General features: G+C 39.9%; 2 protein-coding genes across 4 annotated transcripts; one reads left to right on the forward strand and one right to left on the reverse strand.

Moving 5' to 3' along the window:
* The first annotated feature begins 647 nt into the window (after positions 1 to 647).
* Positions 648 to 4,904, forward strand: rbp4 (retinol binding protein 4, plasma). The gene is made up of 6 exons (XM_058061632.1): positions 648 to 707; positions 791 to 896; positions 967 to 1,103; positions 1,178 to 1,284; positions 3,867 to 4,079; positions 4,159 to 4,904. Exons 2-6 carry the CDS (start codon positions 795 to 797, stop codon positions 4,185 to 4,187), a joined length of 588 nt encoding a protein of 195 aa, XP_057917615.1. The 5' UTR covers positions 648 to 707; positions 791 to 794; the 3' UTR covers positions 4,188 to 4,904.
* Positions 4,905 to 5,689: 785 nt separating this feature from the next.
* Positions 5,690 to 16,114, reverse strand: cep55l (centrosomal protein 55 like). Of its 3 annotated transcripts, none has more exons than XM_058061710.1 (12): positions 16,050 to 16,114; positions 14,809 to 14,919; positions 14,223 to 14,432; positions 14,005 to 14,112; positions 12,536 to 12,691; positions 10,425 to 10,478; positions 10,095 to 10,346; positions 9,705 to 9,898; positions 9,513 to 9,636; positions 9,369 to 9,440; positions 6,963 to 7,088; positions 5,690 to 6,886 (listed from the first exon to the last, which is right to left on the reverse strand). In XM_058061710.1, exons 3-12 carry the CDS (start codon positions 14,409 to 14,411, stop codon positions 6,671 to 6,673), a joined length of 1,491 nt encoding a protein of 496 aa, XP_057917693.1. In that variant the 5' UTR covers positions 14,412 to 14,432; positions 14,809 to 14,919; positions 16,050 to 16,114; the 3' UTR covers positions 5,690 to 6,670. The 3 variants fall into 3 exon arrangements, with proteins under 3 accessions (XP_057917693.1, XP_057917694.1, XP_057917692.1); XM_058061711.1 differs by having other exon boundaries at positions 5,691 to 6,883; positions 14,223 to 14,435; XM_058061709.1 differs by having other exon boundaries at positions 5,693 to 6,886; positions 14,223 to 14,435.
* Between the last annotated feature and the right edge of the window lie 2,877 nt (positions 16,115 to 18,991).

The following is an 18,991-nucleotide window of genomic DNA, read 5'->3' on the forward strand; positions in this document are numbered from 1 at the left end:
ATCCAAAGCAAAAAAACAGGGCGGGGCAAAATCATGTTAATTGTGTCCGGTGTGCACACAGCTTTAAGTTGTCATTTCCAACATTAAACTTTGGTATCATCAAGTTGGAGGCCTCAAAGTAGCGGCTCGCGTGCCGCATTTGGCCCGCGGGCCACAAGTTTGAGACCTTTTTTTTCTAAAAGGCACTTTTAAACTGTCTGGCTAGATTTTTGGACAACACGCTTCCAGTGTTCCAGATTATGGTATCAAAAAAGTAATATTTGGGTATCAAATGATGTTTTCAGGATCCTCGACTGGTACTTAAAGGGGAAGCAGACTCCGAGAGAGAGCCTGATTAAACAATCGCATCCTGGTTGATGTATTTATATTAAGACACACCCTTAAGTCAACAAAATCCACGAGTTTTTCCTTCTAAAAAAATCCATCATCACGTGAGTCGGCCATAAAAAATATATCTTTCCCAGTACGTTACCAGTACGGGGGTCCTGAAATCGATATTTTTCCAAATCTCTTTGCACCACTGGGAGTTGTTTTCATAACACGAACATAGAAAAAAAAAAACGTTTGGGCCTGCAGTTATGTAAATGAAAGAGTTAGGGGAGGTTCATTTTCTGCAGGAGCCATTATGCAACAGCGGAGCGGTCCAAGAGTATAAAAGCCCCTGAGCGGACGAGGGGGGAGCACATCTGCGGGAAGCGGTTAACAAGGTACGTATTGATCTTAGCTTATTTTTTGGACTTTGAAGCAATTAGCATTCGTTGATGATAACAGTGTGTGCTCCCGTCGGAAGCGAAATGCTGCGTTGCGCGGTGGCTCTGTGTCTTCTGGCCCTGTCCTGGGCTCAGGACTGCCAAGTGTCAAACTTCCAGGTCATGCAGAACTTTGACAAAACCAGGGTGAGCTCCGCGGATGTTACGCAATCCTCGGAATTGGGTAGTGAGTAATCATGTTGACTATGTTATGTAGTACACAGGGAAATGGTACGCTGTCGGAAAGAAGGACCCGGAAGGTTTGTTCCTCATCGATAACATCGAAGCGCAGTTCAACGTGGACAGCGATGGCGCCATGAGCGCCACAGCGTCGGGGAGAGTTGTCATTCTCAAGTGAGTTCCGGCCAAAATGGTTGTGTTATTGATGCCCCCCCCCAACATTCCAATGTCCTCTTTCTGCCCTGCAGCAACTGGGAATTGTGTGCCGACATGATGGCCACGTTTGAGCCGACTCCCGATCCAGCCAAGTTCAAGATGAGGTACTGGGGAGCGGCGTCCTACCTGCAAAGTGGAAGTAGGTCCAAACCTCTAACTCCTCTATGGATTGTTGACAAAATGATTGAGAAAATATGGAATATAAATATCCTTAAAGTTCATAAATCTTGGAAAATTTGTTGCAAAAGCCCGAACAAGTCATGTTTTTCGACAATCTTTCCCAAATTTCGGGCTCATCAGTCGCCCAATGGTGGCAACCATGGTTGGAGTGGTTAGCATTAGGTGGTTAGCGATCAGGAGATCGGGAAGAATTGGTTTGATTCCCCTCTCTGTGTGGAGTGTTCCCCCCCGAGTGTTTGTGGGTTTTCTCCGAGTACTCCGGTTTCCTCACATATTCCAAAAAACATGCTAGGTTAATTAGTAATGACGTAATACATTGATGCGATATTAGCTTACATGACATTACCTTAACACTGCATGAAGTCATGCAGACATTTCTCCCATTCCATGTGGAAGTGGTAAGTTTTGTCTTCTTAATTTTAGAATAAATAAATAAAAACGGTTAGAGCGCAAGGCACACAGCTCGGGGACCCGGATTCGATTCCCTGCTCGGGCATCTCTGTGTGGAGTTTGCATGTTCGCCCCCGAGCGTTTGTGGGTTTTCTCCGGGTACTCCGGTTTCCTCCCACATTCCAAAAAACATGCTAGGTTAATTAGTAATGACGTAATGACGTCAAACATTGATGCGACATTAGCTTACATGACATTACCTTAACACTGCATGAAGTCATGCAGACATTTCTCCCATTCCATGTGGAAGTGGTAAGTTTTGTCTTCTTAATTTTAGAATAAATAAATAAAAACGGTTAGAGCGCAGGGCACACAGCTTGGGGACCCGGATTCGATTCCCTGCTCGGGCATCTCTGTTTGGAATTTGCATGTTCGCCCCCGAGCGTTTGTGGGTTTTCTCCGAGTAATCCGGTTTCCTCCCACATTCCAAAAAACATGCTAGGTTAATTAGTAATGACGTAAAAACATTGATGCGACATTAGCTTACATGACATTACCTTAACACTGCATGAAGTCATGCAGACATTTCTCCCATTCCATGTGGAAGTGGTAAGTTTTGTCTTCTTAATTTTAGAATAAATAAATAAAAACGGTTAGAGCGCAGGGCACACAGCTTGGGGACCCGGATTCGATTCCCTGCTCGGGCATCTCTGTGTGGAGTTTGCATGTTTGCCCCCGAGCGTTTGTGGGTTTTCTCCGGGTACTCCTGTTTCCTCCCACATTCCAAAAACATGCTACGTTAATTAGTAATGACGTAAAACATTGATGCGACATTAGCTTACATGACATTACCTTAACACTGCATGAAGTCATGCAGACATTTCTCCCATTCCATGTGGAAGTGGTAAGTTTTGTCTTGTTAATTTTAGAATAAATAAATCCGGGCTAGCTGCATGGTTAGAGCGCAGGCCACACAGCTTGGGGAGCCGGATTCGATTCCCTGCTCCGGCATCTCTGTGTGGAGTTTGCATGTTCGTTCCCGAGTTTGTGGGTTTTCTCCGGGTACTCCAGTTTCCTCCCACATTCCAAAAAACATGCTAGGTTAATTAGTAATGACGTAAAACATTGATGCGACATTAGCTTACATGACATTACCTTAACACTGCATGAAGTCATGCAGACATTTCTCCCATTCCATGTGGAAGTGGTAAGTTTTGTCTTCTTAATTTTAGAATAAATAAATAAAAACGGTTAGAGCGCAGGGCACACAGCTTGGGGACCCGGATTCGATTCCCTGCTCGGGCATCTCTGTTTGGAATTTGCATGTTCGCCCCCAAGCGTTTGTGGGTTTTCTCCGGGTACTCCGGTTTCCTCCCACATTCCAAAAAACATGCTAGGTTAATTAGTAATGACGTAAAACATTGATGCGACATTAGCTTACATGACATTACCTTAACACTGCATGAAGTCATGCAGACATTTCTCCCATTCCATGTGGAAGTGGTAAGTTTTGTCTTGTTAATTTTAGAATAAATAAATAAAAACGGTTAGAGCGCAGGGCACACAGCTTGGGGACCCGGATTCGATTCCCTGCTCGGGCATCTCTGTGTGGAGTTTGCATGTCCCCCCCCCCCCCCCCCCGAGCATTTGTGGGTTTTCTCCGGGTACTCCGGTTTCCTCCCACATTCCAAAAACATGCTAGGTTAATTAGTAATGACGTAAAACATTGAAGCAACATTAGCTTACATGACATTACCGTAACACTGCATGAAGTCATGCAGACATTTCTCCCATTCCATGTGGAAGTGGTAAGTTTTGTCTTCTTAAATTTAGAATAAATACATCCGGGCTAGCTGCACAGTTAGAGTGCAGGCCACTCAGCTTGGGGACCCGGATTCGATTCCCTGCTCGGGCATCTCTGTGTGGAGTTTGCATGTTCCCCCCCGAGTGTTTGTGGGTTTTCTCCGGGTACTCCGGTTTCCTCCCACATTCCAAAAACATGCTAGGTTAATTAGCGACTCCAAATTGTCCATAGGTATGAATGTGAGTGTGAATGGTTGTTTGTCTATATGTGCCCTGTGATTGGCTGGCTGGCCACCAGTCCAGTAGGTGTGTGATTTTTGTCTAAAGACGCTTTTCACCCGTTCACAGATGATGACCACTGGGTCATCGACACCGACTATGACAACTACGCCGTCCACTACTCCTGCCGCCAGATAGACACCGACGGCACCTGCCTCGACAGCTACTCCTTCATCTTCTCCCGACATCCGACGGGCTTGAGGCCGGAGGATCAGCCCATTGTCATCCAGAAGAAGGCTGCTGTGTGCCTGCTGGGCAAATATCGGCGCGTGTCGCATAATGGTGAGCTAACTGGATTGTTTTTTTTTGTTTTGTTTTTAATACTTATGCTGCTTTTTCCACCCCGATCTTTGCTTCACAGGCTTCTGTGATAATATTAATAACCACTAAGGGACGACTTCTTGAAGAACCCACCAGCAGGATTGTGCGCCTAAGCTTCCTTTGTCATCTCAGAAAAAAAAAATATATATATATAAGTTATCACATGAAAACATTTATTCTATACCTGTGGTCTGATCTATTGAGCAAACACTTGTGTATACAAAAGCAAGTGGAAAAATAATAACTGTAATAACTCACTGTTGAGAAACATTTCCTGATATGTTTTTTTTTGGAACGTAAAAGTGAAATTTATGAAGTGCTGAGTTCATAAAAAGCCGCTGGGGTGGGGGGGTGAGAGGGGGTCTTCAAAAATGGTTTTTCCTCTTTTACGGCAAAAGACCAAAGTTTTGCCTCTCTAGCTTGTTATTGAGTCAGTCATGTCCCGAATGTCTTGAAACGTATTACTATGTAGCGTTGCATCACCCCGTCACTTATAGATGCTACACTGTAGCAGGATCAGCATCTATTTATGAGAATGTGACAAAAATAACGTCTTTCAGAAAATCATTTTTCTTAGCACGGTTTGTTTGTTTGAAATAATCATACATATTAATTCAAGGGTTTTGTTGCAGGTAGCGTTTTATTTCTCTTTTTGTCAAATAAAACATTCATAATGTGTTGGCTCATTCACTTTTTAGTGTGATGAAATATTGACTTGCAAAAGATGCAGAAAAAGAAATTCATGGACCCAACTGAAATAAAGGCAAAGCTTTCTTTGTATTATTATTATTATTATTTTTTTTTAAGCACGGTGGTCGAGTGGTTAGCGCATAGACCTCACAGCTAGGAGACCAGGGTTCAATCCCACCCTCGGCCATCTCTGTGTGGAGTTTGCATGTGTGAAATAAACTCCGGTTTCCTCCCACATTCCAAAAACATGCTAGGTTAATTAGCGACTCCAAATTGTCCATAGGTATGAATGTGAGTGTGAATGGTTGTTTGTCTACATGTGCCCTGTGATTGGCTGGCTGGCCACCAGTCCAGGGTGACCCGCCCAAAGACAGCTGGGATAGGCTCCAGCTTGTGAGGATAAGCAGTAGAAAATTAATGAATGAATAAAATAAAATTAAACTATATTAGGAAAGCAGGAAGTGAACAAATGTAACAGTTACTGATTGTAAAAGTACCAGATGGAGGTTTTCTGCATGGGTACTCCGGTTTCCTCCCACATTCCAAAAACATGCTAGGTTAATTAGCGACTCCAAATTGTCCATAGGTATGAATGTGAGTGTGAATGGTTGTTTGTCTATATGTGCCCTGTGATTGGCTGGCTGGCCACCAGTCCAGGGTGTACACCGCCTCTCGTCCGAAGACAGCTGGGATAGGCTCCCGCCCCCCCCCCCGCGACCCTCGTGAGGATAAGCAATAGAAAATGAGTGAATTATTTTTAACCACAGCTTGCCAGTCAGTAATTACCAATTTACTACATATTAATATGCTGGAGCAGTGTCACTTAAAAAAAAAAAAAAATCCTGCTTATATTATCATTAATGACATAATTCTGCCAACTTATTGCATTATTTTTGGGAGAAAGCATACAAAAAAATCGTTATGAAGTAGATCCACCACTTTATTGCACAGTACACTACAACAAAATACACACAAAGTAAAATTTTGGAGTTCTCCAAAATAAAATTTGTAAAACTTCTTTCCCCGAGAGTCAAACTGCCGAGGTGGCGGCAGGAATAAAGACATCTGACCGAGAGAGGACCGCCGCTAATCCTCTGCCTTAAATAGTTTGGTACAAGGAATTAACTCAATGCAATCTTGTTGCTGCCTCGCAGGGCTGCAAAGGTATGACAAGTCAAGGTGGAGATGGATTTTATCAAGCTGCCTCCATGATGTTGGGACATTATTTTTTGGAAATAGTACCGAGGCCGGAATGGAGTGATGATCTTTATCTTTGTGCCATGATGATTAAAAAAAAAAAAAAAGATCATTGCTCAGAGCTTTTCACCTTGTCACTCTCATATACATACATACACACACTATGGGGAAAAAGAGTATTAAACTGTGTTGTAAGTTAGCAAAAAGGTCTGATGATGCTAACTGTAATATAATGGTCATTTTTTTGTTACAGCCTTGAAAATATTTTTCCAAAAAAAAAATATTTTTCCCCCAAAAAAAATTTTGAAAAAAAAATTTTTTTTGAAAAAAAATTTTTTTTTTCACGACCCTGAAAAAAATTTTCAGGGTCGTGCCATGATTTTTAAAAATTATTTGTTTGGCAGGAACAGCGTAATTATCCTTATCAAAGTTATATTTCACCAAAAAATATATTGTCCCATGATGATACACGAAAAAAAAAATCACCATTGCTAACATTTACAAGACAGATATATATATTTAAAAATATAAAAAAACAGTTACCCTAAAAAGAAGGTAGCCCACTGGAAAACCAGCCCAAAGAATAAATAAGACAAAAATACACGCCTGTCTAAAAAAAAATGGAGATTTCTTTGTCATGATTACGTGATAAAGGTTGAGGGTATTCAGGCCAAGCAGAAGTCGATGTGAGCCAGGAGCTCACGGTGGCGGCTGGTGGGGTAGTGGGCACGACAATTGGGGCACTCCAGGAAGCTCTCGTCCAGGAGGCCGCCCGCTTTGGAGGAGGGCGACGCGGGCGAGCGGGGGTCATCGATGGCTAAGTACTCGAGTTCCAGTTTGCTGTACGAGCTGGGCTCCGAGAAGCGACTGTTTGGCTGCTTCTAAAAATAGGACATGCAAGGTAAGTCATTTCCTTCATTGGGTTTGGACGGTTTCGGGATTTTGAACGATACACACAGCGGACTCCAGTTTGGCGATTTGATCACGGGCCTTGCGGAGCTCCTTGAGGACCTTATGAAGTTGGTGCTGGACGCTCTGGCGGTCCAGCTTCTCGTTCTCAAAATCTTTGACAGAGAGCTGGATCTGTGAGGTAAGGGATGGGAAGCTAATTTAAACAATGTCCATACTTCCTTGTTTAAGCTGATTATGAACCTATAGAACAGAGGTAGGGAACCTATGGCTCGGGAGTCAGGTAGGGCTCTTTTGATGACTGTATCTGGCTCTCAAGCATTTCTTACCACAATAAAAATGCATTTTTGCTAACATTTTAAAGTAAACCATCACAGAAATGACTGTTAAAAATAATATTCAAAATCAACAACTTTCTTATGCATTTTAATTCGTCCATCTATATTCTGCTGCAATACGGCCAACCATATCTATCTTTCCTGATAATATTTTCCAGGTCAAACACCAAAACTTGATTATTACTGGGTAATGCTGTAGTCTACCTCGGTCATTGAGATGTCAAAAAAACATGTAAATGTAAACTTTCCTCCTTTAGTCAAATAGTTAAAGCTGCAGAACCAAGCCTTCTGGTGAAGATGGCCAAAAGAATGAAATACGTGTACTGAATACGGTTCAAAACTATGCAGCAGCAGAAGTTGCATTAATGGCAGCAAGTATTTGATTTATTATTAGACACTGCGCTGCTCACGAAAGTATGCTGGCCACACCCCATTGGCGTGGGGTAGTGTGCCTGGTCTACATAATTAGAGCCCATTATATCTAAAACTGTTGGTCGTACATAAAAATGCACACATTTTATTGCATTCAAAATGTATATGGCTCTCACAGATACACATTTAAAAATAACTGGCCTTCATGGCTCTCTTAGCCAAAAAGGTTCCCGACCCCTGCTATAGAATATGGGTCTATATGGGTATAGGGCAGGGGTCTCAAACTCGCGGCCCACGGGCCAAATGTGGCCCGCTAGTTTGAGGCCCCTGCCTTGATATGAAAGTTTGTTTAATTTGTTTTTAGATTTGCTTATTTATTTTTCCATCTTATTTTGGGTTGAAAAATAAAAATGAACATACGTACATAAGTGACAAAAATTAAATTAAATTATATTAGGAAAGCAGGAAGTGAACAAATGTAACAGTAAAAGTACCATATATATATATATATACACACACACATCACTATATTGACAGTTACCGTATTTTCCGCACTATACGGCGCACCGTGTTATAAGGCGCACCTTCAATGAATGATATATATTAAAACTTTTTCCATACATAAGGCGCACCGCATTATAAGGCGCTACAGTAGAGGCTGTAGTTACGTTATGCAACCATTAGATGGTGCCGCGCTAAAGGGAATGTCAACAAAACAGTCAGATAGGTCAGTCAAACTTTATTAATAGAGAACAAACAAGCTTTCCACAACTCCATTCACTCCCAAAATGAATAAACAGCTGTTTTATTATTTTCTCTGAGGTAAAGCCATCTCGCTTTATTGCCACGGAAACTTTGTTTAGTCTTCTTTACTTGGCGCAGCTCATCCTCATGCTTCCTCCACTTCCGCACCATCGATTCATTAATGTTAAACTCTCTTGCTGCTGCTCTATTTCCGTGTTCTACTGCGTGACTGATCGCCTTGAGTTTAAACTCTGCGTTGTAAGCGTGTCTCTTAATAGGAGCCATTTCAGGGTCTTTATACAAACGCACAAATGAAAGTGAATCGTTGTTTAATATTTCCCAGTATGCACAGCGCACTTCTTCTTCTACGGGAAAAATGGAGTCGGTGGCTGCTTTACCGTAAGTTGCGAGACCTGTCGCGGCTCAATATTGATCCATATATAAGGCGCACCGGATTATAAGGCGCATTGTCAGCTTTTTAAAAAAAAATCAAATTTTAGGTGCGCCTTATAGTGCGGAAAATACGGTACTATGGTACCCATTATGTCATTGGATGGTCATATCACCTCGTACTTCGGTATGTGACAAAAAATAAAAAAAATCAATTAAATAATAAAAATAAAAAATTATAATAAAAATAAATTAAATAAATAAAAATAAAATAAATTTAAAAAATTGAATTATATTAGGAAAGCAGGAAGTGAACAAATTTAACAGTTACTGATTGTAAAAGTACCAGATGGAGGGGGTAGGATTTAATAAGCTTTGCTTCTTCCTACTCCTTTCGGACATGTGGAACTGTGAACTGATTATGTGATGCATTCAATTGTAATCTGAACATTTTGACTACAATCCACATGGTGTGCTCCAAGATGTCATTCATGGTCATGTGTCGTGCTGTATTTGCATCGCTTGATATTATTTTCAATAACATTGCAGTCATAGTACACGGTGTCATAGCAACGGTGTGAATAGAAGTCAAGGTGAGTTGGAGAGTCACCTGTTGCTCCAGTGCCGCCGTCCTCCTCTGGTCTTCGTTTTGGCTCAGGAGAGACTTCTGCAGCAGGTTGATCTGCCATGTTGGATAAGTTAACATTAGCGTATGCGCTCAAATCGGGATACCGAAAAACAGCTGAAAACATACTTGAAGAAGAAGTTCGGCAGATCTCTTCCGTTCCTCCTCCAGTCTGAAGTCGGCGCTTTCCAGCTCGGCTCTCATCCTGTCTGCTCGCTCCGACGACACCTGCCTTTCCTCAGACACGGCATGTCTACGTTGAATAAAATAAAAAACAGTATGAGTGAAAGTCTTTTTGTCGTAGGGCGTCAAACGTGGCACCTGTTACTGAGACGCTCCGTCTGCAGCTGCGCCCGAGCCCCCTCCAGCTCTTTGCCACAATCCTTGTACTTCCTCTGGAGGAACACCAGCTCATCGCACTTGGCGTCGAAGCGCCGCTGCAGCGACGACATTTCCTCCTGGAGTTTGGCGACCTGTTCAGATTGGTGCTGCACATCGGCGCATCTTTGAATATTCTGCACAAAACGGATTAATAACTTATTACTGTATTCACCGGAATCCTACATAGCAGCTATACATGTGAAATCCACATAGAAAGCTTTCTAGAGCTTCCAGAATCTGCACCTATTCCAAAATTAAATCAAATTTAATCGAACATTCTGGCTTTTGCGACATTGTCATCCACAACAAATGCTGGATTCGGAATCAAACCTGCTCCTTCTGCGTTTGGAGCTCGTGCTGCGTTCTTTCAAGCTGCTTCTCCAACTCTTTCACCAGCTGAGTTTCCTTCTCGGAGCGGCCGGAAGCGGCCTCGTTTGTGGCGGCGGCGTCCTGCTGCTTGGCCCCCCGGTTGAGCTGCTGCTGCTGTTGCTGCTCCAGCTCGTGCGTTCGGGCCAGGACCGACTGAACGAAGGCCTCCCGCTGCTGGTCGTACACCAGCCACTGCTGGTTCTTCTCCAGCGCCTGAGCGGTGGAGACACTTTAGGACTTCATGCTTGGAGATCATGCATTGAACCAAAATGGGGGGGTGATAAGACTCACATCTTTCAGCTGGTCTTGTACCAAGGCCAGGTCTGCGGGGGGCGTCTGTCCATTCTAATGACACAATAAAATATAAATGCATAGTGCCAGCTGTGGCTGTAGGCAACCCCCTTTTTACTAACTCCTCAATATTGCAATTTATAGTAAAAGTTGTCAACAGGGCGGCACGGCGGTCAAGTGGTGTGGTGAGACATGGGTTCAATTCCACCCTCGGCCATGTCTGTGTGGAGTTTGCATGTTCTCCCCGTGCATGCGTGGGTTTTCTCCGGGTACTCCGGTTTCCTCCCACATTCCAAAAAACATGGAACGATGGAATATGTATGAATGTGAGTGTGAATGGTTGTTTGCCTATATGTGCCCTGTTTGATTGGCTGCCGACCAGCCTCTCGCCCAAAGACAGCTGGGATAGGCTCCAGCACCCCTAGTGAGGAAAATTGGTAGAAAATGAATGAAGTAGTCAGCATCCCCGAGTTTATCTACCTCTGCATGCACTTAAAAGTTGTTTAAAAAAAAGTTTAAAAGTTGATTTTGTTGTGAAACCCCTGCTAGCTGTATTGTACTTTTTACAAAAAAAACTAGTACTACTGATGCAGGCTGAGCTTTTTGCTGCTTTCCGCTATTACAACATTGGTTCACTTGCTGCTACAGTATGCTGTGCATTACAAATAAATGACCATGTGATCACTTTTCTTTGGTTAAATAATACAGTTAATCAAAAACAGCATCTCTCCTATTATAATGTAGATTTTTTTGTTTAACTGGCCAGCAATTTATTATACAGTAAACCTCGGATATATCGGATTCAATTGTTCCCACTGGTTTTGTCCGATATAAGCGAAATCCGTTATATGCGTATACCGGAAAATGTCTGTTTTACGCATATATCGGATTTATATCCGGTATATGCGTACATCGGATTTCATCCGTTATAAAAAGGCACTTCCTTGACTATGTTTCCAATGTACCTGGACGCGCAGGCAACGCTGCAAATGACGTCGTATAGCGGCCTGTCACGATTCGGCGAATCGGAGCGCCACGATGCGGCCATCCGATATATGCGAGGGAAATTTAATGGAAATGCATTGGAACGGGACTGGAGATTTTGTCCGAAATAGGCGAAATCCGTTATAAAAAATCCGATATATGCAATGAATTTTTATTGGAAATGCATTACAGAAAAATTGGTTCTTTTTTTATCTGTCCGTTGTGAGCGAATTTCCGATATATCCGAGGTTGGATATATCCAATTTGTCAGCCTCGGTGTGAGGGATTTTTTTCAGACTTTTAATACTCAGTCTCCCTGCACCCCCCCCCCACACACACAAACTGCGTTCCTCTCAACAACCCCTGTCAGATGCTTCTTTGTATTAGACATCTGTGTACATTTTCTGCTCTTTCGTGACCCCGAGGGGGATGCGCTTCCCTGACAGTCAACCCCCCCCCCCTTACGGGGGAAAAAAAAAATCCACGTGTCTGACACCAACCCTACATCTAAGCCCCGGTGCGAACCCTTCATGGTGCTGTCACAATGGGCGGGCATCTAAATGATCATCTGTGCGGCCTGCAGACGAGCACGGTGAGCTTGTCAACTTTCACCCTGCATGATGGATTTAAAGACACACACACACACATATCCTCACATACGCTAAGCCAACTAATAGCTTTCGTGCATGCAGGAAGTACAAGAGGGGAAAGGGTATCGGGGTCGGTGGGTCAGATTATGTCTTGTGAGGTTAATGCAGCAACCTGGGAAGGGCGGTAAACGGTAAACATGTGATGTACTTCAAAGTCAATTTGTCCAGCACCTTCAACGTAAACTAAACCGCCACCGCATCCAAAGTGTTGTGTACCGTGTTTGAACCGCCAGCAGGAGTCAAAAAGTACACACTAGTACACAAACTATTAATATTTTAACGTGACAAAAGCGCAACATGACACTAGCGGTGTTGGAGTGTGTTTTCATGCTGATGTTTGTTGTGATGAGGTGGGGAGGATTACACACAGACTGCCTAAGTCAAACAGTTCCACCTAGTGGCCAGAGCTATAAATGCACATAGTATTGCTGTTAATTAAGTAGATGGATTCACACATGAACAGATAGAAAGATGTACCCCTGCTTGTGTTTCCAGGGACTGGCAGCGGGCGGAAACGGTGGCCAGCTTGTTTTTCAGGTTCTCCGTCTCCTGCGACAGAGTCTGAAACTGCAGGTCTCTTTGCTCCGCATCTTTCCGCCGCTGGTCCAGCTGGGACTGCAGCGCCGCCACCACCTGAAACGGTGCCCATTTAAAGAAGACATTGAAGAATTGCAAATACATGTAAATAGACAAATTGGAAGACATTGTTTTTCCTCATAAATGCAATGTTGTACATTGCAGAGTACAGGAAATAGATTTGCAGTGTGCATGTGTAACGGATGCCAAGTAGTAATAGTATCATCTTGGTTAAACTTCTCTACTAGATACAACACAGTGAATTGATAGCCGGTTTGATAACTGCAAGTCTTCATTGGGAATTGTAAAACACAATTATAAAAAAAAAAAATATTTTTTTTAAAAACAATTAAAAAATAAATAAAAAAAATATATAAAAAAAAAACAATTATAAAAATTGTCCTTTGCTTTCGCCGTTTGTTTACCTTTATCATTTATATATATTTTTTCTTATCATTGGAAGAATCTATACCGGTATATAAACTCCCAACGTGATATTTTGTCATAATATTCCCATTCTAGTAACATTAAGACACACAATTTTATTGTCGCAACATTACATTATTCTTGTAATATTATGACTATAGTCTCAAAACGTTGTTTTTCTTTATTTTTGTATTATTTTTTTGTATTAAATTTGATAACTGGATTCTTTTGGCAAGTCTTCATCGGTAATTGTAAAACAATTATAAAAATTGGCCTTCGCCGTTTGTTTACATTTATCATTTATATATTTTCTTATCATTGGAAGAATCTATACCGGTATAAAAAAATATATATATCAGCCAACCCTACTCCCAACGTGATATTTTGTCATAATATTACCATACTGGTAATAATAAGACAGTTTTCTCAAAATTAATGTTATTGTTGTAATATTTTTGTAATATGACTATAGTCTCAAAATGTTTTTCTCTAACAATAATGTTATTTTTGTATTAAAACGGTACAACTTTTTTCTTCGAATATTTTCTGAATAATACTCCCATAGGGCAGTATTTTGAAAGACTACTTTTCAAATTACTTGTTTGTGTTTATTGCTTATTGGAAAAGAAGGGCCAATATTCATTCATTTATTTATTTTGTACCGCTTAGAAAATGCCTATCCCAGCTGTTGGGACCAGCCAATCAGAGGGCACATATAGACAAACAACCATTCACACTCACATTTATACCGATAGACAATGGCAATTAACCTAGAATGTTTTTGGAATGTGGGAGGAAACCGGAGTACCCGGCAAAAACCCACGTATGCAAACTCCACATGGAGAATCGAACCCGATCTCCTGCTGTGCATGTTCCAAATCCTATTTGACTATTTCATAGTTTAGTTAAATAATACAAAAGTCGAACTTTTATTGTATACATGCCTCTCCGCCCTCAGCTTTCAGCTGCTGTCTCACAACTTCCAATTCTTGCTCTTTGACCAGAATCTGTTGATTGTGCCTCTCTCGAAGCGTCTCCAGTGAAACAATCCTCTGAAATAAATCAAAACATGACACAAAAAAGGCGGTAAGATTGAAATAGTGGAACATGTCACACCCCGATAGCCAAGACATTTGACCCCCCTTTCCCCGATGCTCCTCACTTCCAGCAGCTTGCTTTTGTCCGAGTCGGGCGGTCTGATGTGTCGTTTGGCCAGTTCGTCAATCTTTTTCCTGAGGTGAGCATTCTCCCTTTTAACTTTCTCCACTTCTGCTTCTGCTTTGGAGGCCGAACTGCCAGATTTGAAGCCCAGTTTGGCCACAATGGTGTCTTTTGCGCCTTTCGAGGTCATTGCAGCTCACAGGAGTTGGGCCTGCTATGAAAGGAGATTTAACAGTGTTGGTATAGGAAACCTATATATCAATATAATATATACCAGGGTAGTATTAGAGCTACAGTAGCATCAGAAGCATAAAACATCCTTAATAAAACAGAGCCTCCTTAATATTTGGTATAATAAACTCATTCAGAGTCTGTTTTTACAAAATAAAAAACATTTTTGTCTGTACACATAAACAAACCAGCTAGCTAACAGTTAGCTAGCTAACCTGTATAGGAAGCAAACAAGACATACACCTGTCATTATAAAGTAACAAAACAAAAAGACTAAAATATTCCGCAGGCAATTCGACCTTTAAAATTAAACCTATAAAGGCTCATTTTTAAGAAAAAAACACAATAACACTCACTTATGAACAGAATAGTCGCTTCGATGTAAAAATCCTCCGTCTGTGTGTCAGACAGGAAAACCGTTTCTCCTTTACGCTTCCTGAAGTTTGAATTACGGCGCCGTGACGTCACTTCCGCAATGGGGACGTTGATTTTCAACACCGAAAGTGAGGAAAAAGCAACAACAAAAAACTGTCAACTTTATGTGATCACATTTTTAAGACTGCATGACACTTTTTTATATTTTATAGGTTAATATCGATAAATTATAAATTAAGTTTCTTTCCCCCCATATGTTTAAACGCTATTTGTGAACGGCACCGGGCTGCCCGCTACAACGAATGAAGTGAACCCACCGTTCTACTTGATAGTCAGGTTATTCTGGTTAGAATGATGTCAATAGTTCCCTTTTGGGCAATTTTTTTACAGTATCTTTTTAAATACACGTCAGTCAGATATTATGTCAATACAGGAAACACATATTTATTCCCACTTTTTTCAATTTTTCACCTTTAATTTGTGTTGGGAGAGCCTCTGCTATTGTGCAATGCATTCTAATACGCTTACAATTCAACCTTGTGCAATTCATTACCCATGTAGAAAACATGGGAGTGGAAATTCTTTACAAACATACAGTATATTATATTGATATAAAGAGTTTTTCATTCAAATAGCAGCATGTTGTGTTAAAAAGAGATAAAAAGGCAATAGGGTCATGCCCTTATTAGGACAAGTGTTGGACAAGGACTCAGTGTTGCATATGGTGTGTTCATTAAACATAAAAGAAACGTTACATGGACAACGAATCATCATCTGTATTCTTTCAGAGGCGCTCATAGTAAAACAAGAGCTTGTGTGAGCAATATAAAAGCAGTATATGTCGTATATAATCCAAACAGTCTTTTTGGTTCAGAGGATTTTTCCATTTTCAGCTGAAGGCTGAGTGGGTCTCCTTATGTGCACTTCACTGTTCACTTCTTATTTTGCTCACTGTGGGCTCAGGACATACACAGACCCTCTCTGACTGTATATTGTTGGATCATGGGTGGAAAATTACACAAATACTGCATGCATTTGAAACAGAACATGTCTGACTAGGCAACAAAATACATTGTTATTGTATTAGTGATTTTATTCCCTGTCTATTGAGGTGCATGCATACTCTATTCCCATAGGAAATAATCAAGTAGAGATAATCTGTTCCAGGGTCAAACTGTCACCATGATAAAATGGTAAGATTTTAAAACAATATTTTTCTTACAAAAGACAAAGTGCATATAAAAATACAAAAAACAAGTAAATGGTTGAGCAGGTAGCAGTTCAAGTCCCTGAAACAATATGGCAACAAGCGGGTCTCCCAGCATGGGTTAAGAAGGCCTGATTCAGATTGCTCTCAGGTGTGTGCAGGTGGCTCCGCCCAGGCAGGACCAGCTGACCTTGACAACTCTTAATTGCCATACTAGTACACAAATCATGTATAAACACTGATATCATTATCAACAATGAAACTCTTAAAAGTCTTAACTATAATAATAAATAGTGATGATAATTTGCATCAGATCATACATTTTATGTTGTAACTATTTATATGCGTGGAGCGGTTGAATGCTTCACCCCCCCCCCCCCCCCCCCCCGACCCCCCCAGTATGCAGAGACACAACTCCTGTAATGATCACAAGCAGGTACAAAAAACCCCAAAAGAACTTAAACCATATTAGGAAAGAAGGAAGTGAATAAATGTTTTTTATATATATATATATGTAAATATATATATATATATGTCAATGACAAAAAAAAAATAATAAAAAAAAACTTCAACTATATTAGGAAAGCAGGAAGTGAACAAATGTAATATATATATCACTATATTGACAGTTACTATGGTACCTATTATGTCAATGACAAAAAAATAATAAAAAAATAAAAAACAAACAAAAAAAACTTCAACTATATTAGGAAAGCAGGAAGTGAACAAATGTAATATATATATATATATATATATATATATATATATATATATATATATCACTATATTGACAGTTACTATGGTACCTATTATTATTTGTCATTGACAAAAAAAACAATAATAAAAAACCCAAAACAAACTATATTAGGAAAGCAGGAAGTGAACAAATGTAATATATATATCTCACGATATTGACAGTTACTATGGTACCTATTATGTCATTGACAAAAAAAATAATAATAAAAAAATGAAAAAACTAACAAAAAACTTCAACTATATTAGAAAGCAGGAAGTGAACAAATGTAATATATATATATATATATATATACGTATATATATACATATATATATATTTCACGATATTGACAGTTACTATGGTACACATTATTATTTGTCATTGACAAAAAACAATAATAAAAACCCCCAAAAAACATAACTTAAAAACTATATTAGGAAAGCAGGAAGTGAACAAATATACTGAATGAAAATATATAAATGATAAATGTAAACAAACGGCGAAGGTGAAGTCCTCTATTCTTCAATGTACAACTTTGAATTTCTGAGGAAAAAAAAATGTCATAAAATTAAAAATTAGTCTATTTACAATAATTTAACAATGGTACAGTGCCCTTATTCTATTTCTATGTTGTTCTCAGTGAACCAGGAAATAGCCTGCTTGCAAATAAACAAATAATTTGTGGTGAACATTGTAGATTTTCGTCAGATTACGTCACATGTAGCAAGTCTTTGAGTTCTTATATTGTAAAGTGTGCTCATTAGTTTCGAGTTGTTGTCATTATGTTCTGTCTACTACGTTATATTGTATGGTATGTTGCATAGGGATTCGTAATGATGCCAAAAACTGGAAAAGAAAGCAAAAATTTCAAGTATCCACGCGAACAAACGGACAAACCAACAAATACAAATCATTTTTGTTCAAGCTTCAATACCATTTCCCTTTTCTTCCTCCCCACACTGTTTGTGGTTGAGTTTGTGATCGAGAGCAGAACAATTCATTAGCTTTATCTAAGACAAATGTGCACACCACGGAACGGCACGAAGGAAATCAAGTCTGCCATCCTTCAGCGTTTGCCTTGGCAGGATTCGCTTCATTAATTACGTTTTGTAATGAGCATTTCTGCCCAACATGATGATACTGCTGGGACGACGGCTGTTTTGTCTGATGGCGAGACAAAAAAAAAAATAAAATATCCGTCCTCTTACTCAGGGGTCTCACACTCAATTTACTTGGGGGGCCACTGGAGCTCGGGTCTGGGTGAGACTGGGCAGCATCAGGTTTTCCAAAAAAAAACAAAAAAACGCATTTATTAAAAAAAAATAAATAAAAAACCTACAAGAAAAGCTCTGATAAAACATTCCATTGTTATAAATATCTTACTTTTTATTTTTCTACACAAAATAAGATGAAAAATAAATTAAAAAATCAAAAATAAAGAAAATCAATCAATCAGTAATAAATAAATAAATATAATAATAACAATAAAACGCAAATAATTAAAAACTTAATAAACCACATATAGTTGGTGGCTGAAAATTATTTTTTTCACATTAAAATGAACAAAGCATTATTAGAGCCCTGTAGACATGACAAAACACGACTATAGTCACATTTATACTCTTTTTATTACAACATATTGCGCAACTGCAGGGTCTTGAGACACATGCTAACTCACAAACTAGAGCGCTAGCGACCTAAACGGTAGCCTTCAAGTTATTTCCTTTCAACTTAAATCGCCAAAAACTTACCACTTCCACACGGATAGGGAGGATAACTATTAACAGTTATTATTATTATTATTATTATTATTATTATTATTATTATTATTATTATTATATTAACAGACACATGCTAACTCGCAAACTCGAGAGCTAGCGACCTAAACGGTAGCCTTCAAGTTATTTCCTTTAAACTTAAAAAGCCAAAAACTTACCACTTCCACACGGATAGGGAGGATAACTATTAACAGTTATTATTATTATTATTATTATATTAACAGACACATGCTAACTCGCAAACTAGAGAGCTAGCGACCTAAACGGTAGCCTTCAAGTTATTTCCTTTAAACTTAAAAAGACAAAAACTTACCACTTCCACACGGATAGGGAGGATAACTGTTAACAGTTATTCTTATTATTATTATTACTATTATTATTATTATATTAACAGACACATGCTAACTCGCAAACTAGAGAGCTAGCGACCTAAACGGTAGCCT

Source organism: Doryrhamphus excisus, chromosome 22 (assembly GCF_030265055.1).
Source record: "Doryrhamphus excisus isolate RoL2022-K1 chromosome 22, RoL_Dexc_1.0, whole genome shotgun sequence".
Taxonomy (NCBI): domain Eukaryota; kingdom Metazoa; phylum Chordata; class Actinopteri; order Syngnathiformes; family Syngnathidae; genus Doryrhamphus; species Doryrhamphus excisus.

What these genes read in the sequence shown, in the direction of transcription:
- cep55l (XM_058061710.1), bottom strand. Translation starts at nt 14,411, where the DNA reads ATGACCTCGAAAGGCGCAAAAGACACCATTGTGGCCAAACTGGGCTTC. An exon ending in TACAAGACCAGCTGAAAGAT is followed by an intron (nt 10,347 to 10,424) that starts GTGAGTCTTATC and finishes TCCACCGCTCAG; the next exon opens with GCGCTGGAGAAGAACCAGCA. An exon ending in CGGCGGCACTGGAGCAACAG is followed by an intron (nt 7,089 to 9,368) that starts GTGACTCTCCAA and finishes CTTACCTCACAG; the next exon opens with ATCCAGCTCTCTGTCAAAGA.
- rbp4 (XM_058061632.1), top strand. Translation starts at nt 795, where the DNA reads ATGCTGCGTTGCGCGGTGGCTCTGTGTCTTCTGGCCCTGTCCTGGGCT. An exon ending in AGAACTTTGACAAAACCAGG is followed by an intron (nt 897 to 966) that starts GTGAGCTCCGCG and finishes TATGTTATGTAG; the next exon opens with TACACAGGGAAATGGTACGC. An exon ending in GGGAGAGTTGTCATTCTCAA is followed by an intron (nt 1,104 to 1,177) that starts GTGAGTTCCGGC and finishes TCTGCCCTGCAG; the next exon opens with CAACTGGGAATTGTGTGCCG.